The sequence below is a fragment of the Perna viridis genome, chromosome 11 (assembly GCF_037379345.1).
Source record: "Perna viridis isolate PV_CMFRI_1.1 ecotype Kerala chromosome 11, ASM3737934v1, whole genome shotgun sequence".
NCBI lineage: Eukaryota > Metazoa > Mollusca > Bivalvia > Mytilida > Mytilidae > Perna > Perna viridis.
The window spans coordinates 36,238,155-36,262,744 of NC_142455.1; the positions used below are offsets into that span (position 1 = coordinate 36,238,155).

The 24,590-nt window shown below is 34.6% G+C and overlaps 1 protein-coding gene across 1 annotated transcript in view; it reads left to right on the forward strand.

Moving 5' to 3' along the window:
• Positions 1–23,816, forward strand: part of LOC148603927 (integrin alpha-8-like) — a 39,260-nt gene extending 15,444 nt beyond the window's left edge. The window contains exons 11-21 of the mRNA XM_088551380.1: positions 131–313; positions 3,681–3,896; positions 4,378–4,538; positions 5,025–5,162; positions 12,508–12,992; positions 13,425–13,596; positions 14,039–14,158; positions 20,338–20,454; positions 20,963–21,052; positions 21,691–21,816; positions 23,559–23,816. Of these exons, the coding sequence (XP_088407506.1) occupies positions 131–313; positions 3,681–3,896; positions 4,378–4,538; positions 5,025–5,162; positions 12,508–12,992; positions 13,425–13,596; positions 14,039–14,158; positions 20,338–20,454; positions 20,963–21,052; positions 21,691–21,816; positions 23,559–23,711 (1,961 nt within the window). The 3' untranslated portion in view covers positions 23,712–23,816. The remainder of the gene's footprint in view (positions 1–130; positions 314–3,680; positions 3,897–4,377; positions 4,539–5,024; positions 5,163–12,507; positions 12,993–13,424; positions 13,597–14,038; positions 14,159–20,337; positions 20,455–20,962; positions 21,053–21,690; positions 21,817–23,558) is intronic.
• Positions 23,817–24,590: the final 774 nt, after the last annotated feature.

The window sequence follows — 24,590 nt, forward strand, 5'->3', positions numbered from 1 at the left end:
TTATCTATAGCCCTTGTATAAACGGGCAATTCCCCCGTTTTCATATAAATCATGTAATTGCATCGTTTTAATACGTATATATTTTCTGTATAATACATAAGTTATTGAATTTTGAATACAACAATGACAGATTTGGCAATATCAGCACCTTACGAAGGAAATGGTGTTGTTTATATATATAATGGAAAGAGGGACATGATTAATATGATTTACTCTCAAAAGATTTATGGGAGGAGTATAGATCCAGGCATCAGGACATTCGGATTACATATCAGTCAACAGACAACGGATGTGGACGACAACAGATATTCAGGTATCGTATTTTAGATGAGGAATTTTGTACTTGTTTCTAGGTAGCAAACTTTTTATAGCTTATTAAGATCCGGTCAGAACAATATATAATATGCCCGCAGCCGTTCCCATAAAACAATTTGAAGTCTAGATTAAAGAGACATTTCTGCTTAAAGAATTTTAAAAATAATATAATCTATTACGCATCGAATTTAATTATCAACAAACATTTAAATCAGTATAAATTATCTGCACCGAAGCGTTAGCAGTGGGAAGATTCAAAATCCACAAACATGGTGAAGCGTTAGCAGTGGGATGATTCAAAATCCACAACCATGGTCTAAACTTTAGCAGTGGGGTGATTCAAAATCCACAACCATGGCCTAAACGTGAACACATGAAACAGAGATGATCTACATGCACAATGTAACGAACCGTATAAAAAAGATAAACGTCTAAATATGTTTAACATCACCAGAAGATGGTAAAATTTAAATTGAATATTTCTGATAAAAGATATCCTTATAAAATAACAAAGAGGGTCTTTTTATCAAAGTTACAATTAACTGCGCTTCTCCAGATGGAATTAACGAGAAAAAATAATTCATTTTTAGGTCTTGGATCTAAGGCTGGTACAGCACTACTTGCTATACATCAATACGCCGTGCTACTATATTTGAACTTTTTATTTTTTTAATATAGTGTTATTAAATGGGTATTTTCATACGAAGCCTGTATTATGTCCGAGGCAGTTGTATTGGGTCGAGGTCAGCTGTATAGGCCCAAGGCAACGCCGAGGGTCTATACAGATGATCGAGACCCAATACGACTGTACGAGGACATAATACAGGCTTCGTATGAAAATACCCATTTCATGACACCTATATTAACTGATAACTTAAAATGACTGCCATTAGTTCTTATTCATTCGTACAGGTTTTGATTCGTATAGCACTTATTCCATATCCCGTCTTTTTATTTACCGGTGCACCTGCTCCATACTCCCAGATTCGAGAGCCGATGCCAGTGCTAACATTTCATCATTTTCTGTCAATGTTTCATATCTCATGATATCATGTGCTAATACCTCCAGCATATCCTCGCCGCTCTTTGCTTTTCGATCTGACATTCTTTCTGGTGCGGACATGTTCATTGTTTGTTTATCGTCTGCAAAACTATAGTCTGTTACAGAAAATTACACTTGACTATAGTTCATTTTGTATTTGTACGTTTCCGGAAATAGCCGAATTTGCCCGACTTTAATACAGGACATTGCCCTGTATTAAAATTTTTAATACAGGGCATTGCCCTGTATAAATTCGGGTGTAATAAATCCATGCAACTTCCTGTTATATTAAATGGGCAATTTGCACTGTATTTTAAGTAATCAGTTAATAAATTGTCTTTCACAGTTAATTGTAACTTTGATAAAAAGACCCTCTTTGTTATTTTCATTCAGGCTCCTCATCAGTTGCTTATGTGAGCCTTTGATAAAGGTACAATCACCCACAGCGCACGCTATTCAGCTTCTGAATCTGTTTTGATCTTGAACTTTGTGAGTTTTATGCTCGTTAAGTTTTGTGAGTTTTTTGCTCATATAGTTTTATGAGTTTTATGCTGAGGAAGGATATCTGTTATCCGAAATATTCAATTTAAATTTTACCATCTTCTGGTGATGTTAAACATATTTAGACGTTTATTTTATTTATTGTTATGTTCGATTGTTGACTATTATTTAGACGATTATATATATATATATATAAAACCGGGAGTGAAATCATGTGCTTTGGAAAGGTATCCGCCATATTGTTATTGAGTATAAACTGGTAACAATCTAACAACAATAATTCAGCAATAATGATGACAATAAAACCGTTTTCAGAGTCTAGTTATATAGGGATCTAAATCAACAAAAATATTAAGACTTAACCCTGGAGTCTTTTTAATCACACATTTTCTGAATCCATGATCCCATTTTAATGACTCGTAGAACAATGTTTTTTGTAGTTTTCTGTGTGAAATTATTGTTTCTCTTTATTTCATGTTTTTTGTATTTGTTATTTTTCAGCAGTTTTTAGCTAAAAGGCCGTGTGAGCTATTGTCATCACGTCCGTCGTCGTCTGTCGTTGTTAGCTTTTTCTTCAAACTTCTTCACTGAAACTGCATCACCAATTGTAATGAAACCAAGCATAGTTGTTCCTTAGGTTATACTGCACAAACTGATCATTCTAAATTTAGTAAAACTTTGAAAATCATGGCCGCTGTTTCTGAAAGTAGAATAATGGGCTCAAAACAGTTTTTGCAAATAACTGGAAAACCGTTGAATGTAACGAATTTTGATCTTAAATGGATGAAACTTTTCTGGGGACACAATTTTATTGTTCATCGTTGGACTACGGACCTATTGCAAAAGTTTTAAAATGATTCATCGCCTGATGTAAAAGTTATGGCCCCACTTTTTTGTAGTTTTTCACTTTTACAACTTTGAAAATCTTCTTCTCTGAAACCATGTGACAAAATTTAATGGAAGTTGGCATTATTGTTCCTTAGGGTACCCTGCAAAAAACGATTGCTGAAAATTTTTCATCGGTCAAAACATGGCTGTCATTACCAAAAATAGAACACAGTGTTCAAAATGCTTTTTTTGATATTTTTTCAATAACTATTGAAGAATAATGAAGACGAAAGCTTCTCAACATGACATTCTGAGTTGACTTGCAGCGCGGATTTTTATAGTCCATATTTAACTCCTTGCTGGTAGTATTGAATTTTTTAGACAGCTATTTTCACCAGTTGTTCGAGTGGCAATATTTTTTTTTATTTCCATAGGAAAAATGGTATTTTAAGTTGAATGATGATGACGAAAATTTGTTCTGGACGGCCATTTTCAAAATGCCTACCATTTTCCGTCTAATGTTTATACTTGCTTTTACTTCAACGATATTTGGTTTATATAGTAAGGTCTCCTGAGATGAATGGTTATGATGAAAATGTTGTATAGCCATGTTTTAACTTCATTTTATGTTCTTTCGTAGTACACATATAGCGGGCTAATGCCCCCCACCCCCTCGATAGGATAACAGGGCATAGGAGGCGGGCCCCTGTTTAATTTTTTTCAGAGGTTCTGAAAGCATTTTAAAGGCATTTCTAACATTTTACAGTGCCTTGGGTACTACGTTAAAATTATAGCATTCATCGATATAAGCTCTTTTTCAGCAATTGTTTTTGGTCACACATGGTAACAAAGCATGGTGCCTATACTTACTTAGTCAATAGGGCATGGTTTGCCAGTTGAGCGAATCAGGCTCTTCGACAGGCTCTTGTTTTATAATGTCTTGCAACATATCAATAATTTCGTGGATTTTGAGGAACATTTCTTCATATTACAGATTTTACAGTCGGTTCAGCGCTGTCAAATAAGTTAACTGTACTGCGGACAAGACCGGTAGTTTCCATTACACCCCTAGTAACAATACACAATCCAGTCATACCTCTTAACTCAAGTGGCCTGGGTTGTGAGGACACACAACTTATAACTCCCTGTACTACAATGATAATTTGTTTCTCTTTTAACGAACATTTAAATGGAAAAGTTAGCGTTGTAGGTAAGTATCATATTTACTTGATTTTCTGTTTCTGTTCGTCCGTCCATCCGTCCGTTGATTTTTTCCTAAAATATTTTATATAGAAGTGCTTCTGTGCGTCTGTCCGTCCGTTGATTTTTTTTCCTAAAATATTTTATATATTTGTGCTTCTGCTCGTCAGTCCGTCCGATAAACCACTGTAAATACTGTAGAATCTGTAGAGTCTTCGACATATGATGCAAATATAGAACTTAAATAAATAATTTTTACGATAACAGGAGAATAGCGCTTACCATTTCTTAGTTTTCCAGTGATGAGTCATGCAGATTATCTTTGGTGATGATACAATATGATCGTCGAAATTGCAACAAGAAACCTCAATAGATTTCGCTTGTGTTTGTTTCCGAAGGATTTATTTATTTTCTATCTGTTTTTATTTACATCATTTAAATTTAATTTTTAGGCCTTTTAAGTTTTCAAGACAGTACTTAATTTTTTATAGATATGGGATACCAACTGAATATTGACGTAGATAGAATAAGACGGCAAAGCAGAGTTCATATTGTCCATAATTCTACAATTTACAGAAATACATTTGTACAACGAAAATATTCTCTTCTGAAGCGACAGACTCATTGCGAATTTCTATTTCTAAGAGTAACGGTATGTTTCAAAAATAGAAGATAATGTTTCATGCTATCAACAATAATATCATCTTATTGGTTATGATAGAAACAAATGTATAAATTACCCTTACATACAAACTGGAGTCACACTTTCATAAATATTATTGTGTTGATATCTTGACTTTTCACTGTACACATTTTTTAAAAAAAAAGTCTCAAGAATCAGAACCAAGCTTGTCACCTAAAGAGCGTTGATGGCTAAATCCAATACATGTATTTATTGTTTCTTATACATGTTTTTCTTGTTTCTTTTACATGTATTTTTTGTTTCTTTTACATGTATTTATTGTACTTTAAAAATACCAAGTTTGATATTGAATAATTGTAGTGGTTGTCCTTTGATGGACAGTGTTTTTCTTAAATTTCTACCGGTATTTCTTTGATAGACAGATTTCTACCGGTATTTCTTTGGTAGACAGATTTTCCATTCTTTTATGGTTAATTTTCTTCCCTTTTATTGTAGTCTTTTGACAGACAGTTTTTTGCATCATTAGATGAGCCACTGAAAGTTACAATGAATTACAGCTTGAATGATGTTTCCGGAGGAATGGAAATACTTCCTGTCCTAAATCCTGCGTCTAATACCGCTGTAGAACAAACGGTATGTAATCTTGGATTGAAGACAAAGAATTAAATACATAATGATCTTAATTATTTCATTTGATTTTTAACAGTTTTAATGAAGCTTGAATTAAGAATATTCAATGGATGTTTGCGATTTCCGGACGTTTTTTTTTTGATTACTTGATATCCGTCGTCTTCGTCCGTTGTCGTCTTCGTAATTAAAAAAAAGATCTCCTGCTCTGAACCACTGAGCAGATTAATTTCAAATTAAGCTAAACCTCTCATGTTCCCTCAAAAACTGTAAGAGACAAAAAAGTGACAAAATTTCTTCAGCTTGATGATTTTTGCCTTTTTATTTGCATTTAACTTAACGACAGTATTAGTCCGCCATGCTTCTACCTTAAGAACTGGAATTGCCCGAATGACTTCTATCTTAAGAACTGGAATTGACCGAATTTCTTCTTTCTTTAAAACTGTAGTTGGTCGAATTACTTCTATCTTTAAAACTGTAATAGACAGAAATGCTTTCATCTTAAGAACTGAAATTGACCGAAATGCTTTTATCTTAAGAACTGAAATTGACCGAAATGCTTTTATCTTAAGAACTGAAATTGACCGAAATATTTCTATCTTAAGAACTGTAATTGACCAAAATAATTATATCTTAAATTACATGTGTGAACTGTAATAGACAGAAGTGCTTCTGTCTTAAGATATGTAACTGAACGAAATGCTTCAATCTTAACAACTGTAATTGACCGAAATACTTCTATCTTAAGAACTGTAATAGACAGAAATGCTTCTATCTTTAAACTTGTGATAGGCTGAAATGTTTCCATCTTAAGAACTGTAATTGACCGAATTACTTCTATCTCAAGAACTTTAAGTGACTGTAATCCTTCTATCTTAAAACTGTGATAGACAGCAAGATTTCTATCTTAAGAAATGTAATAGACAACAATACTCCTATCTTAAGAACTGTAATTGACCGAAATGCTTCTATCTTAAGAACTGTAATTGACCGAAAAGCTTTTATCTTTAGAACTGTAATTCACAGAAAGAAAAAGTAACAGTACCGAATGTACAATCAACGGAAAAAGTTTAAAAAAAAAAGCCGAGAAGTCAAAGAGCATAATACACAAAGAACAAACTGTATTACACAAAAGAATCAAATTAAGTAAAAACGAGCAACACTTAGAAACAGGGGTGCTCCGGAAGGGTAAATAGTTCCTGCTTCTGTTAGGACATGCGCCGTTATGCTTGTTGAATATCTAATTTAGAAACATGAAATTGATGAAATGTTTTCCATGGCTATGCTTATGATAACCCTAACCAAGTCGACACTGTATGATGACTTTTGATACTAGTTAGACACCGACCATTTTTTATATTGAGGTGGGGGGGAGGGGGGGGCTGGGATATTTTTGGAAAAAAAATATTTTTGTTATGGCAAGAAAAAATAAATGAAATTGCTTAATGTTAAAAAAAATAATGTTGTATTCTGTTTTTCATAAAAAAGAGTTTAGGTTAAACAAAAAAGAAAAGGGAAGGAAAGGAGATGTATATATAGTGAATGTACCATAAACTGCATTAAAAATGTTAAATTATGTATGAAGAAGTATGTAACAAATGTCTTTAATATTAACATCAATATCCAGAGATTTTTGTTTTATATTCATCCAGTTTGTTAAACAAACTATTAGAAATATACAAAAACTACACAAACTACAACTAAACATTATAACTAATTTAGATTTTATCTCCAATAGAGAAAAGATAAAGAATTCCATGCCGTCCGATTATTCCCCATTGGGGAAATTGCGTAGACTTCTTGACTATTGTTTTGCAACCTATATTTAAAGACCAAGGAACTTATGTACGCAAGTATACAAGCATGTTCAGTAATGAACTAATTAAGGCGGCTGAAAATGTTCACTTTGAAATGGAAAAAGAAGACTATGCTATACTTTTGAGCAATGAGAACTTACTTCTAATATTATAATTTGTACTATTAGAATTAGTTCTTAATGCGATGTGCAATGAGGACAGTCCCTTGCCCTGACATATGCGACACACAAGTGTAAGAACTTATTAACTTTATGGCTGAAAAGTTCCCAAACAAGCACAACATAATTAGCTCCGAGATGATGGCTTTATTGTCTTTAATGGGTCATTTAAATAACTTCAAATGTTATTTAACATTGCTAATAAGAACCTGAACTACTCAAATTTACTTATACGTTATCTAAGTCCTCAGTAAATTTCTCAGAGAAAGCGCAATTAAATCCAAATGGAATAGGGTGAAACCTTACGATACTTAAGACTTAATAGTAGTCCAATGTGCCTAATGCAAAATCTCAAAAGTTTTAATTCATTAAAAAGTTACTCGACTGCAAAATATACAGCTTGTTATGCCCACTAGCAGAGCGTGTGCTCTCAGACTGAAAGTCAATAAAAAAATAAAAAGTTATTAACATTTGTAACAAAATACTACCCAACATTACACACAATCTCGTATTTGTTACGAAAGCACTGGTCTTATATAATTAATGACCCTGAATGCTCTCAACTATTAGAACCAAAGCAAACCTTTATAATGCACGTCTTTCATGAACAATTAAACTATAAATATTGCTCCATAGCGCTTTTTATCTGTTGAAGATAAAATCATCACATGTATATACCGTTCTTTATATATGCATCTTTTACATAATACATTTAATTACGAAACTAATTAATTGTTTTCACTATATGATCCAATACAACATTCCTGAAATATACTTTTGATATGTGTATTTGTATTGCAAAATACATTCGATTTCACTTAACTATAATTTTCTATCCGCCGATGAAACTTTTCTCCCTTAAGACTGCCTCAATGATTGCAAGCTGGAGAGTGGAGACATTATACGAAACCGGAAAAAACTGCCCAGGCTGCAATAGAAATGGAGAGAGAGCTACAACCTTGATATTTATGGACGAAGTTAGATGGACAAACTCTACTGTACTCTGGACCATAAAACTATAATGGCAACCATCAACATGGAGTAGAAATCTCGCTCAACATGAAGGCCAAATCATCATTCATCGAATGGAATCCTGTGAGTGAAAGATTTATCGTGGCAAGATTTATGTCAAAGATACAAAAAGTAACAGTCATTCAATGCTACGCTTCTACCAACGTAGCAGAGGAAGAAGACAAAAAAGAGTTTTACAACCAGCTCCAAGCTACCCAAGATTGAACAACACTTGGGGCATCTTGATTGTAATGGGTGACATGAATGCAACAGTTTGAAAAGATAACATGGGGAGAGAACTCATCACGGGGACGGAATTAATTGGTAACATCAACCAAAATGGAGAACTAAGAATGCTGATTTTTGCTACTAGAACGATCTGGTCATAGGAGGTACGATATTCCAACTCCCTCACGAGGATATATAAAAACAACCCGGGTGTCTCCAGAGATGAAAACTAGAAACCAGATAGACCACATAACAGTCGCCAGGAAATAAAGAAAGAACATGACAGCCGTTAGAGCTTATCGAGGTGCTGATATAGCATCCGATCATCAACTTGTGGTGATTAATTTGAAGATCAAGATAGCCATGGCAACCAGACAAGATCAGATTAGAAGGCGAAAGTATAACATAAGAAAGAGGCGCAGTAGACAAACAATTTGAAAAAGTAAAATCCACACATAACACCACATGCCAAGAAGAATTAGGATTCTCGAAGGAATACGATCCATGGTTATCTGACGATACAATCGAGACAACTGAGAAGCGTAGGTCTGTTAAGATATAACTTGACCAGGTCAAGACAAAATGGTTGACGAGCGAACATATAAACATTAGGAAAGAAGTAAAGAGAAAGGAACAGACATGATAAAAGAACCTATATCAACGAGCTCGCTTCAAAGAGTAACCAAGAGAACCAAGGTTATAGCAGTAATCAAAAAATTGTAATCCAGAGACAAAGACCAGACATGGAAAACAGACATGCACAACAAAGAACATAAAGTAACTAAAATCATACGTACAAAGTAACAAAAGCAAATGAGCAACTCGGACTCTACTAAAAACTGGGATCATGAACCAGGTGCACTGGTAGGGTAAGCATCTTCTGCATTTCTAGAAACACCCGCCAAGTCGCTCATAAAAAGTCAAGTCCGGGGTAGACAAACGAGGAAAGGAAAACTATGACCCGTTGAATAAATCAGTTGTCATGGTGCAGATTGATACACCATAACGATCCACAAGTTCATGGTGACGACCGTAAAACTTTTGTAGTGATGACTTCAATCTTGTAGCAACATAACTCTGTTCCAAAAGCCTATTTGTTAGAGTTATAGCGCGATTCAAAAAGTCTGCGTAGTTTCGGCAAGCTCTGGCATAACGTATGAGTTGTGATATGAAAATCCAAACGCAGGTGCTGAAGGGATGTTGCAATAGATGAAAGAAAAGTTCACAATTCTGATTGGAAAGTCATCACGTTTGTCTTAAAGCTTGGTCAATAGTTTTCCTTTACCATCGATTTCTAAGTGTAAGTCAAGATATGAGGCTGACTTCACAGTGCAGTAGTTCTGTTGTATTCTTTATCTCAAGTTCTTTGGGGTAGATGCGATGTATCAAGTCCCCGAAATTAGGATTGTTTAAAGATAATACATCATCTATATAGCGGAAACTGAGATTAAAGGATCTAGCCAAACGATATTCTTTCAACTATAAAGTCAGCCTCATAAGAGTGGAGGAATAGGTCAGCAAGTAAAGGAGCACAATTTGTTCCCATTGGAATGCCGACCACACTGGACAAATAAGTTGTCGATTAAAAATTCCAGCATTTTGTATATTCTGTATATTTGGAAGATAATTTGGAATTTTTTCTTACAATGTATGAGGAATCTCTACCGAGAACTGTATATTTGAATCTAGGTGTACTACATTTTTTTTGTCAGAAAAACAACGATGTATAATGTTTTAAAGTCGGGATTTTAACTGATTATAGGGAATAGAAGTATGCAGTTTGAAAAATCATAAGTTTTAATGCTATTATATTCAGATGATAGTCTTGAACTGATTGTCTCCAAAAGATCTTTTGAATTTTTCTTGATCCACATTGAATTAATACCACTACGGGAGTAAAGCAAAGAATGCAGTGGGCAGAAATTACACAAAAACTGAGTACATCACACGCCAACTGACAGGTAAAAAGATCAACACATCCAAACCAGTGCAAGACAAATATGGCTATGTGATAACAAACCTAGATTGACCACTTTAAAATGGAGAAGATATATCAGATGCTCCTGATATATCTCCCGGAGATATATTCTTGATGTTGATACTGGCCCAATCGAAGGACGAAATCATAAAAGCCCTGCGAATAAGGACTGGAAAAGCCCCAGACCGAACCAAATTTCCACCCGAGGTCTTGAAGATCAACCCGGAAAAAACCTACAACATCTCGATTGATTGATTGGGGTTTAACGTCCGAGCAGCAATATTTCACCTGTTCTGTTGACACTCGGACCTACACGGGGCCCTACATCACCTTGCATGACCTGTTTAAAACATCTGGGAAACAGTGGAAATCCCTGAAGAGTGGAGTTTAAGTACATCATTATGCTTCCAAAAGAAGGGCGACCTGAGCAACTGCCAAAAGAGGAATTCAGCTACTCTCCAGATTCCGATGCGGTCGATCATGTATTGACCAATTTGCCACATTATGGGTCATCATCGAGGAGTAAATAGAATGGCAATCAGCCCTCTACATAAACTTCGTGGACTTTAAGAAGGCCTTAGAATACTTAACAGATATGCACTTTGGAAGGTACTAAGACACTGTGGAATCCCTGTCAAATTGTAAAGATTATCCAAGAACTCTACAAAAACACCAAATTCCAAGTCATCCTCAATTCAACACTCACCATCCTTCAATGGACATACAAGAAATACTCCAAGGTTGTCTCCTGTCATCCCTTATTTTCTGTATTAGTGTGCAAGAATTTTAATATGCAATTTTGAATTTACTCATAGATTGCTTCTTGTCTAATTGATATATTTTAGGGTGCTAAAGGGCTATAGACTCTAGATTAGCCATGCATAATTGATTGTGACGTGGGCTGCTTCCCTGCAAAAGTCCCAGACTTTCTCGTGCTCTGTATGGTTTAGATAAAAGAAGTAGCTCCTCATCAATTCCTGGCTACAGACAAAGTCGTGTCTTGTTTAGGCCAAGTAAATTTCATACAATCCTCACAAGGGGGGGGGGAGGATTTTATTTTTTTATTTTTTTCTCCTTACCAGATATTTGCTGACCTAATTTTATCTTTTTGGTATAATGACATGTTCTAAATTCATAGCCACATCTGACTTAGAGAAGAAACATTATTTTGATTACCAAGAATTGAAAGATTTGTATACATGTATTATAGTGCCTAAGTACAAGAAACTGAAGTGAAAAAAAATCCTGATTTTGAAATCCCCGTCCCAAGTGTCATTTTTTAGGACCGAGAGGGGATTTAAACCTATTAATTAATTTTATATGGTCTTAACAAGAATAAAATATCTGTTTATCTGAGTCTTTACTTCCATAAGTTCTCCCTTGATATTTACACAATATTTTACATGAAATGTTTATCGCAAATTTGACTAGCCAAAAAAACCAGCCATATTCCTGAAAAAAAATTATAATTCAATTGCTATTGAAAAAACTAAATAATTTTAAGAGGAGCAGAAAAAAAAATTAGCAACATTGAAAATCCCAGCACCCCCCCCCCCCGATATTAAATTGGTCGGTGTCTTAATGCATAATTAGTTGGTTTGTTCTGATCTTGGTTCTAAAATAATATTTAAATTTCAAATTTCATTGATTTAACACTTTTTGTAAGAAGATATACTAGTGCTTTAATTTTGTTAAAGTTGATAAAGAATAAGTGTAACAACAAAATAACCGAACACTAATCCGATCCATAATCAAGTCAAGTCCAAATTAAATCTGACAAAATAGATATTACATCACCGCAGTATCTAGTATCGCAATGGTCAAGACTTATTTATTAACTTAGAGACTTATAAGACTTAGAGTTTAAGTGTTTACGATTTGTTTCAAGCGAATCAGACTAATGAGAGTCCCTAGTTGCAAATAATTGGAGATATTCAAATGGTATCTTTGTTCAAAGCAGTTAGTTTTAGACAGAGTTAGGACACTTGGACTTTTCATCAAGTATTCAGTCATCTAAACATTTTTTATTGAATGGTTTGGGTTATTGACTCACTATATTGTTTGTAGGAATATCTAAATGATAAAATGATTATGTATAATTTTAGATAGTTTACGTTACATATCGCTATATGCAATACTAATAGAATCTTATGATTTAGGTAAGATTCCAGACCGGATGTGAAGGAACATGTGTTCCTGATCTCCAAACAGACATGCAATTGGAACCATCAGTAATTATTTTCGGGCAATCTAAAGAACTAAAGCTAACTATAACACTTACAAACAGTGGAGAACCGGCCTTAGCTCCTTATGTTAGAGTTGTAACTTCACATACTACTCTTTCATTTGCCCAAACAACTCATCTCCAGGAAGGGTCCGTTCTAGTGATCTGCACACAACAACCAGATAACATAACAGTCAGCTGTGACTGTGGTAATGTCCTTTATCACAACCAGCTTGCAAAATTTACACTTACATACGATGTCGATTCCATACTTCCTAGTGACATGAATATAACAGACATTATGGATATAGTCGTCTATGTTCAAGCCTCGGTGCCTGGTGGTCATGATGGTAACCCGGGAGACAACTCTGTACGTTCAGTCGTACCTGTACAACTTCACTCAAGAGCAGATCTTACTGGGTGAGTGAACTCATATATTTAGACTATATTAGAGAAAGCCTTTATCGTTGACTAAAGTTTAAAAGTGCTCAGAATTTCGTGTCAACCTGGTTGTATTTAAAGGTTCAGATATCGGAAAACATTACCAGGATCCCTTGTACAAATGATTCTCGTGATTTACTTGTCTTTTTATAATTGGGATTTTTAAAAGACTTTTGTCTGATATATTTGATGGTTATTGAGTTATAGGAGTCGCTCTCGACTGTGTGTTTCCGTTAAAGTATTGTCGACAAAAGTGACAACATTCCATTAAGCATTAAATCAAGATCTATGCAATTTTATGATTTTACACGACAGTACAACATACATTTCTATATTCTTTTTCTTACATTTGATTTGCTTGAACGTATTTCCAGTATATTACATTTAAATTAGCCGACAATCTTTTTTTAGCAATAGCGTACCAGATCAGGCCACTATATCGGATGATAGGATTGTATTGTCTTTAGAACACAGCTATGAAATCTACAATATAGGACCAAGCCCTATGATAGGTGCTAGTATCTCCGTCCAACTTCCTCCAAGTGTTGGAAACCTTATAATTTTAGAATACAACTCTGTCCAGGTAAGAGTTACCTATATATGAAATGGATATGTGCGTGCTGATAAAAAATAAAGTAGAAAAAAAAAGAACCAAACTGACAGTCAAACACTCCTGGCAAAATGTATAGGCAAGTGCATATAACTAAAATGGCAATATTAATACAAAAACCGGGATGTTGAAAACAACTACAATGGTCCTGATAGTGGATAGGTATTATTGATGAAAATTTTGGGTTAAACCAGATTTTATAGGCAACAAACATTGCCACTCAATTTTTCAGTTCATCTTTTTTGCTATTTTTCTAGGAGGTGAGCTTGCTTACTTTTTTCATTGTTTTTTATTTGTTATTGCTGGTTCATATATATTATAAACATTATATCACACGAATAATTTATTGTTTTTAATCATTTTTATATATCTTTCATTGTTATTTATTGACATTTATTCTTTTGTTTACTGTCAGGTATCTACAGATAAAAACACTACCAGCTGTGATGTTATCTTAAGAAACCAGAGCACATCTGATATGACATCAGTCACTGGTAGTCCAACAACACCTTTATCACTTATGGAGAAAGATGTGGTATGTACTGCTTTAATAATTTATGTCAAAAGTAGTATAGATGCACGTTTGGGTTATTATTTTTCAGGGGAATTAAGGGGATTAGCCCAATGCGCACGCGCATGACGTCACATTCGGCGACCGTGGACCGGAAGTGGACCTTGAGTATGACCGGAAGTGGACCTTGGCTGACGGGAAGTGGACTTAGATGGGGGACCCATGACCAATAAAGGGAACATGGGGACATTTTGTTGTAGGAAGGTTGGCTTAAAGGTTAGGAGGGGGAAACAACCTCCATAAGTATTCTCATTAAGTGTCCTAATTAGTGCCCTTATATAGTATACTATAAACAGGTAAGTTTAAAAAAAAACGGGGTGTATTATGACAAGAGTTATCTTTCTTTGTTTATATTGCTTTTTTATTTTTGTAAATTAATTGTCTTTGTGTAAAATGTCAGATTGAATGGGCACTTTGAATAGATTTTAAATTTTGATTGGATTTTCTCCTTGCAATGTTCAATTGATTGTGTAATTTGAATAGATGTCTTACGGATAAAACAGATGTTTGAAACTTTCCATTTTACTGGTGATTTCAATAGCCCATGTATTGATTTTTAACCGTTTTTATTCTGCTTTATGAATACATTACAGGTGTAATACGTGTTGTGCAATGTTTACCACTAAGAAATAATTTTTTATCATTGTTTTAATTATTTTTGTTCTAAGTTTTTTTTTATTCAGTTTGAATAATTAATGTTTCTATTTTGACTAACGTCTAAAGATTATACTGACTATCGTAAGGTTTACCTGTTGTAAATTTAGAACGCTAATAGTTTTTGTGTATTGCTTTTCATTTTTATTATAATTAGATTTTTGTAGTCGGCTAATTCATCACCTATAACTTATCATTTTTATGGGACTCTATCATGTAAACCAATTTCTTTTTCATATTGTCAATGTTTACATGTCGCGTGTTCTTGACCTGATGTTATGGGGGTCTATTGAGTAAACCATTCACGAATTTTAAATTTCTCTCCATATTTTCATTTGTCGTTTGTTTTCTACGTCCTTTTTGTTACAGATTGAGACTTATATGATCGCTTAATGTTTGTCTTTTGTTATTATTAGGAAATAACTTTTTACTGCTATAGTGTGTTCGATATTTGCATGTCGCCTACACCCGAACTTGCTTTGAACGTGTTATGATGAACTATCGGTTTTTTCTTCTTCATACTTTCAATGTTTACTTGCCACATGCACTAGATTTGACCCGTTATTGGGTAAACCATTGAACTATATACGGAATTTTATTTTTCTCATCACATTTTCATTCATTATTTTGTTTCCTTCGCCCTCTTTTTTGTTTAAGTATTGTATGATGGATTCTTTATAAGGTTAATGAACCTTTTTCCTGCTATAGCATGTTTTCAAGTTACTTACACTCAAACCTTGACCCGTGTTATGAGGCTCTGATAGTAAATATGTTTGTTATGCTGTCGCTGACGGTTTTTGTACTCCCCCACCCTCTTTTTGTAAGGAGGGAGTCTCTTGTTCATTTCTTTAGTGTAGTTGTACTATACAACTAGATACACCTATTTTTATCTATTTTATTCACGATTTCATCGTCCTACACTCTTGGTGTTATTCCAAGACACATCTGGGTACCCATAATCGGAAGTGGCCACCGACCCTTTGACAATTTTAACCACTGATTTTATTTACCCGTTCCACCCCTTGCTAAAGTGTAATAGTCCGACGCCGACGAGTTCAAGATGAGATCCGCCTCCTCATTTGCGTCGTCCTATGGATTCAAATGATTTTAATTGCGACCAATGAAATCCAAACGTGTGAGATCCAATCGCGTGCGGTCGTATGGAGGATAAACACTGCGGACATTTTCGAAATCGTCATTCTCATGCAGATCTCCAGAAGAGAATAGGTATGAATCTTAACCTCGAAGTCAGTTTTTGGCACCTGGTTTCCTTAGAAGCTTGCTTACTTGCAATCAGGGGTCCTTTTAGGTAAAGTTCGATCAATTATGCACTGTTGTTTTTTTTTTTTGTTATTTCACAACGCCAAGTCATACCATATATTACACGATAAATCTATCTTTTGTACACCTGCTTCGGCAAACATCGGTCATTGACCTCGTAGATAGTGATTGATATAATCGTGTATGAAACAAAACATATCATTTTTTTCATTTTGAATAATTAGATGAAATAAAAAAGCATCTTTACCTTATAGCACAGATTTTTTTTAATCTCTAATAATCTTTTTTTACCGTCCAGTTAAGTGTTTCGGTTGTGTCCTTGTTAGACAAACACCCGATGCAATTCTATGAATGTAATAAGTTTCATCATTTAGTAACAGTGATTATCGAACCAAAACTGTTTTGTGACGCTTGGTATACATATACTTGTGTTTGTAATATTTCTTTTTCAGAAATGTCATTCCTATGTGAAGTATGCCGAGAGATCTTTGAAAACAAACAGAATTTTATCCATCACCACAGAATTTCCCACGACCTTCCATCGTATTCCTGTCGTATATGCGGAATGGAATTTACACGCAATTATAACAGAAAACGACATGAAGGCAACATTCATGGCGAACGTTCAACAAGTAAATGGTGTTCATGTGTGAATACATCCAACATGACTCTTAACCAAAGGTTTCCTTGTTCTCGCTGTTCTAAAATGTTGAGGCGAAAACACAGCTTAAAGAGGCACATCCGGTTGTTTCACGAGAACCAGAAGAATATTCATCAGAGCATCACCTTGCCATCCAGGACAATGCAAAAGAGTAATCAAGGGAACCAAGGTTATAGCGGTAATCATAAAAATGTAATCCAGGGACAAAGACCAGACATGGAAAACAGACATACACAACGAAGAACATAAAGTAACATAAATCATACATACAAAGTAACAACGGTAAATGAGCAACTTGGACTCCACTAAAAACTGGGAGCATGGACCAGGTGCACCGGTAGGGTAAGCGTCCTCTGTTTTTCTAGAAACACCCGCCGAGTTGCTCATAAAAAGTCAAGTCCGGGGTAGACAAACGAGAGAAGGAAAACTATGACCCGTTGAATAAATCAGTTTTCATGGTGCTGATGGATACACCATAACGATCCACGAGGTCATGATAACGGCATAAAACTTTTGTAGTGATGACTTCAATCTTGTAGCAACATAACTCTGTTCCAGAAGCCTATTTGTTAGAGTTCTAGCGCGATACAAAAAGTCTGCGTAGTTTCGGCAAGCTATGGCATAACGTACGAGTTGTGATATGAACACTCCATACGCAGGAGCCGAAGGGATGTTGCCACAGATGAAAGGAAAGTTGACAATTCTGAATGAAAAGTCATCACGTTTGTCGTAAAGTTTGGTCAATAGTTTTCCTTTACCATCGATTTCTTAGTGTAGGTCAAAATATGAGGCAAATAAACGTAAAATCAGTACACAGAGATGTTATGATAGGGTCGATTACAAACCCTTCGTCTATACGTGAACCACAGAACACTATTACATTATTAACGTATTTGTATTCGGTCTCCAGTTGTTGTCATGGATAAGGACCGTTTCAGGAATACGTTTTGTACACATATATAACTCAACTATTTCGATCACCTATGAACATTTTAATACTTTTCTCGTATTTGATAATTGATGGATTAATTGTTGAAGCTTGATATATTTGTGTTCTTTCTATGTATAAGTAAGGACAGTGCCCCTTCTGGAGTTCTGCGAATCAATCATGCGTAACTTACATCTTGGCACCTCTATTGACATGTTCCTTCCGCCATCGGCTATAATCGTTAAATTGCACTCCATTTCTGTGCAAGTATTGTTGGATGGGAAAAGAACTGTATCATTTAAAGTTATGCCACAACAATGTATCTGCCTTTTTGATACCGCAACTTCATAAGTCTTCTGTTGTATCTTCTCCCTTAAAGTTTACTTTAGTTTTTTTATACATTTATCACAGGGACTCTCTGGATTGCCGTCTTTCTCTAGGTATACAGTGCTAACTATTTTGTACGACACACAAGTTTGATCAATGTTCGATAGCTCCAAACGTCTTTGTAAGACAGTTATAACCAGCTCCATGGGGTCGAGTCTTCTTGTATCCGTCTTCCTTTATCGGAGGAAATCCATGTTGATCAACTTTGGCTTTGGTCGTTATCGGGGAAATAAGGCTTCTCATACGAGAAGAATTAAGTGTTTTGAATTGAATTGAAAGTTTTACGATAAAGCCTTATTTCCCTGATAACGACCAAAGCCAAAGTTGATCAATAATGACCGATGTTTGCCGAAGCAGGTGTTCCAAAGATAGATTTATCGTGCAATATTTGGTATGACTTGGCGTTGTGAAATAACAAAAAAGAAACAACAGTGGCATAATCGATCGAACTTTACCTAAAAAGGCCCCTGGTTGCAGGTAAGCAAGCTTACTTTGAGGCTTGGGTTGAACACAAACAAACACTACAATGAACCCAACCCCCGGAGGAAACCAGGTGCCAAAAGTTAACTTCGATGTTAAGATTCACACCTTTTCTCTTCCTGAGGTCTGTACAACTACACTAAATAAAAGAAAAAGAGACTCCCTCCTTACAAAAAGAGGGTGGGGGAGTACAAAAACCGTCAGCGACAGCATAACAAGCATATGTACTATCAGAGCCTCATAACACGGTCACAGTTTGAGTGTATGTAACTTGAAAACATACTATAGCAGGAAAAAGTTCATTCTCCTTATAAAGAATCCATCATACAATACTTAAACAAAAAAGGGGGCGAAGGAAACAAACCACGAATGGAGAGAAATATACAATTCCATACATAGTTCAATGGGTCAAATCTAGTGCACGCGACATGTAAACATTGAAAGTATGAAAAAAAACGGTTTACCCGATAGATCATCCTAACACGCTTAAAGCAAGGTTTTAATGTCAGATCATATGCTTTGAGAAGGTTGTATTTTAATGGTCTTAAAATGGTTCCTCTCTATTAACCCAGCTATTTGTGACAATAGGTATTTGTACTCTGTGATAAACCTTGCCTTTCTTTTAAGATACTATAGAACTGAAAGGGCAACCATAAAAAACGAAAAACATATGTAAAAGACTACAGAATTAATTCATAAAAAGTCATTAAACCATAATTGAAAAGCGTATGGTTTTCATATAATGTTTCTATGTGTTTACATATGCAAGAGCAACCAAGGGAACCAAAACTCCAGCGGAAATAAAAAAAAATGCAATCCAATGACAAAGACCAGACGTAGAAAACAAACAACAAAGAACATAAAACAACCAAAACAACACATACAAAGCAACAAAAGTAAATGAGTAACTCGGACTCCATTCAAAACTCTGGGCATGGGCCAGGTGCATCGGTAGGGTAAGCGTCCTCTGCCTTTCTAGAAACCCCCACCAAGTTGTTCATAAAAAGTCAAGTCGGTGTAGACGAAAGAGGAAAGGGAAAATATGACACGTCGAATAAACCAGTTTTCATGGTGCAGATGGATAGACCGTAACGATCTACGAGTTCATGATGACGACTATAAAACTTCTTAAAAAGTCAAGTCTAGGGTAGACAAAAGAGGACAGGAAAACTATGACACGTTGAACATATTAGTTTCCTATAAAATATATTTACACTCCTTGAGACGTTTAGGTTTCCCGCACGCACGATACCCAAACGCACGCTAAACGCTCACCAAACGCACGATAAACGAACGCCTCTATCGTGCGTTTAAACGAACGCAAAACCATGTGTAAACGCACGATTAACGATGCACGAATGGGAAACGTGAACGTCTCAAGGAGTGTATTTTTCATATCTCCCAAACATATGTTTCCATTTTTCGTGTTCAATGAAAACATGTTTTACGATTTTTTCTGTGTAAATTAATTCCACTATTTATTTAACCCTAGGTGTCATTCTATCATTATTGTATTAATTTTATTCATGTTTTGTATAAACGAGAATGACAATGAACTGATTTTAATTCTTCTTAGTGGAAATGCTGTTATCAAATTCCAAAATCATGATAGTTAAATACTTAATTGTGTATGAAAAATAATCCTAGTGGTTTATCGTCCATTTATATGCATATTTTAAGAGTGAATTCAAGCACTTATCTGCACTTGCTAGAAGTGATAATATCTCTTAAGCATGTTGTTGTTATTTTCAGACCTGTAGTTCTAATTGTACAATTATTCAATGCCGTGTCCAAGATGTCGATGTAAATGACTATGCTACAGTAGATATTTCGTTTGATATATATACTCGAAATCTAGATTTTAGCGGGGTAAGTGAGTGAAATCCACAGGTAGGGCAGAGTTTGCTCGGAAGGAAAATATCTAGCCAGTATTTAAGACTAGTGGTATATCTGCAAATCATTTTTATATATTGATAACCTTGATATAATCAAACAATTACAAAAAAGACAGAAAACGTTGCATTTTTTAATTATTTTATATGTTTCATATGTCGATATATTATCTATGATATATCATATCGTGTCCTTGAGTAATCAAGTAAATCAGGATTCCAGCGAGAATCAAAAGAATATATATTCTAAGGATAATGCTAGACGGGGAAAACAGACACACACAACAAACAACATATACAAACAACAAACAACAGACACTCAACAAACAACATGAAATAACCAAAAATAATACGTACAGAAAAGAAGTAAATGAGCATCCATAACTACACTAAAAACTTGCAACATGGGCCTGGTGCCCCAACTAATCAAACTTAGTTATTTCAATTATTCTTTAATATTGATGAATTTAAGTTCTTTTCTTAAGGTATCCTCTTTGAATTACATCAGTAAAGGCTTTGTCTCACCTGTATCAACAGATCTTCCATTCCAACTTTTGAATAACGGAACTGCTGAGGTAACTGTACAAATAATCATACAAAGTCATTTGATATTTTAAAAATCTAGATTCTCCGTACTTTATGGTTGTAGGGTTGCACATTTTTACATTGTGCCAAATTGTATGACTATTTACTGAAATATAGCTTTTTTTTTAAATGTAAAACATGAGTTATGTGTATACATATATTGAATAAACGAAACAAATACACACTAAAAATTGTATAAAACATTCCGTGAGGAGTCACGTAATGATACACATTCTGCAGAAATGTAAATTATGGCTTTTTCATTTTTTTCTTTTATGCTGGATACGTGATCAACAATTAAAAAGAGCCGTAAGAACCAAAGAAGTACTAACAATACTTAATATAGAAACGAAGAAGGTATTCATGGAAAAAATCAAATCAAAAAGATTACAGAACAAATCGTACGACACAACAGAAATTAAAATTACAGAAAACAAGCCATACGAAAACTGGTAACACCCATCTACTCTAGGTGGTTGAGAACTTCCTGCTTCTAACAATTTTGCCTTCCAAATCAATTATCTTTAAAACAATTTTAATGATCAACATGAGTTATACAAAAAGAATTACCAATGGTATTTTGCTCACCGTAACTACATATATCATTAAAGTGGTATGTATTCTACAGGCAACAACTGTATTTTATCCCGCTCCGACCACAGAACCTGTAGAACCTATTAACTTGTGGATAGTTGTTGGAGGATCAGTTGGAGGGATTGTGTTACTAGTTATTTTATTTGCTGTCATGTGGAAGGTAAGGCTGGTATATTGAAATTAACAGTATTAATGCTATTGATATATTTAGTTATCTTCATCTCAAGTCAGATGATTGTGTTTAAGTAGTACTCCAGCTTAGGATCATGCAAAATGTGATTCATGATTGGAAAGCCTACATATTTTTATCTTTGATTATTTGTTTAGAGAATATAAATTATCATGTGGCTTTTAATACCCCCCCCCTTTTTCATGGACCATTAAAATTATATAGAATGTACTGTAGAATTCAAAATTATGAGAGATAACTCTGTAAAATACAATATAAATTGTTAGATGTTCATTGTGGATTATCTCATAAGAGCAGACAGATTGGAATGAATGATTATACATTTCATCAAAAATAAAAATGTTTAGCCTTTGGGGTGTATCACATATTTCAGAATTTATACTATTCTTAGCTGGAGTACTACTTAAATACAATTGAAAATCCAGGACTATTTCTGTGTTCCATTACTACTGAAATTCAATAAAACATGCACAGTGGAGTAATTATTCTTCATATTGTTTTAAAAATAGTAATCAAGGGCACCAAGGTTATAGCGATAATCAAAAGAATGTAATCCAGGGACAAAGACCAGACATGGAAAACAGACATACACAACAAAGAACATAAAGTAACTAAAATCATACATAGAAAGTAACAAAAGTAAATGAGCAACTCGGACTCCACTAAAAACTGGGAGCATGGACCAGGTGCACCGGTAGGGTAAGCGTCCTCTGCTTTTCTAGAAACACCCGCCGAGTTGCTCATAAAAAGTCAAGTCCGGGGTAGACAAACGAGGGAACGAAAACTATGACCCGTTGAATAAATCAGTTTTCATGGTGCTGATGGATACACCATAACGATCCACGAGTTCATGATGACAACCATAAAATTTCTATTGTGATGACTTCAATCTTGTAGCAACATAACCTTGTTCCAGAAGCTTATTTGTTAGAGTTCTAGCGCGATACAAAAAGTCTGCGTAGTTTCGGCAAGCTCTGGCATAACGTATGAGTTGTGATATGAACACTCCATATGCAGGAGCCGAAGGGATGTTGCCACAGATAAAAGGAAAGTTGACAATTCTGAATGAAAAGTCATCACGTTTGTCGTAAAGTTTGGTCAATAGTTTTCCTTTACCATCGATTTCTAAGTGTAGGTCAAGATATGAGGCTGACTTCACAGTGTCTGTAGTATCCTTTATCTCAAGTTCTTTTGGGTAGATGCGATGTATCAAATCCCCGAAATTAGGATTGTTTAAAGATAATACGTCATCTATATAGCGGAAACTGAGATTGAAGGATCTAGCCAAACGATATTCTTTCTTTCTGATCAGATCAGCTATAAAGTCAGCCTCATAAGAGTGAATGAATAGGTCAGCAAGGAAAGGAGCACAATTTGTTGCCATTGAAATGCCGACCGTTTGTTGAAAAACATGTCCACCACACTGGACAAATATGTTATCGATTAAAAATTCCAGCATTTTGTAAACATCTTCCTCTGTATATTTGGAAGATGATTTGGAATTATTTCTTACAAAGTATGAGGAATCTCCACCAAGAACTATATATTTGTATCTAGGTGTACCATCTTTTTTGGAAAAACAACAATGTATAATGTTTTTAAGTCGGGATTTTAACTGAGTATGGGGAATAGAAGTATACAGTAAAAAAAAACTTTCAATCAAAGGTTGGATTGGTTCACTCTTTGTGTGATTTTAATTTTTTAAATTTTAGCTTGGATTTTTCAAACGTAATAAGAAGAAAGTCGTAGACGAATTCAAAAGAAAGAGTAACTACTATGAAAATCGTAAAACACAAATTGAAGCAAGGAAGTCAAAGCCTATGTTAAAGGCAAGGTCGGATGAAATCATTTTACAAGAAACGTAGATTTTTTTCTCTTCACATTTAATTCATTTTCATACTTTGTTTTTTTGTATTTGTGAATTAGCATATAATGAATATTGTTTTGATCAATAAACATTTTATAGGATATTTTATGTTGATTATAGACCGTAGATTAACAAATTATCTTCAATATTTGACTTTTTTTATTGCAATATTCCGGAAAAAAGTAGCAGTTGTGGATACCGCGGATTCACGGCGCTATACCCACCATTTCCACTGGACACTGGAAATTAAAACCATTGCGTTTATTATTAACTTTCCGGTTTTGCCTTTTTAATTGGAAAAATCTGGTATCCATGCTTGGTACTTTGTACTTTGGTTTCAGTTTTGAATGTTTTTAAACAGCAGGAAAATACGGATAAATAACATCGAGAACAAAAATGATTTTACTTGATAATTTCCTTTGTTTAGCATGTTTTACATGTATATGTCATCATCATTTATAAGCATATTTATATACAGGAAATCCCTGGAAAATCTCCTGACTAAGAGTTTACATTATTGTCTTTCCGGTTTCTTTGAGCAACTATAAAATATTAACAAAAAATTTCGAAGCGTCAGCAGTGGGATGATTCAAATTCGTAAAAATTCCAAAACACATGAAACCGAGGTGATCTACATATACACAATGTTGTGAACCGGATAAAAAAAGATTAAACATAAAAACTGAAGACGAGAGAGACGTCACACAAAAACTAAAGCATAAGCAATATGAACGGTCACATTGGGGTGACATTAGGTAAGTGGTAGCCGTCAGGGTTACTAGGCATATTGCAAGCGAGTTTAATACGGTAATAATCTAGCAACAATAAAGACATTTCCGACTATTCACACAAAGCCAAAACCATTCATTTCAAATGA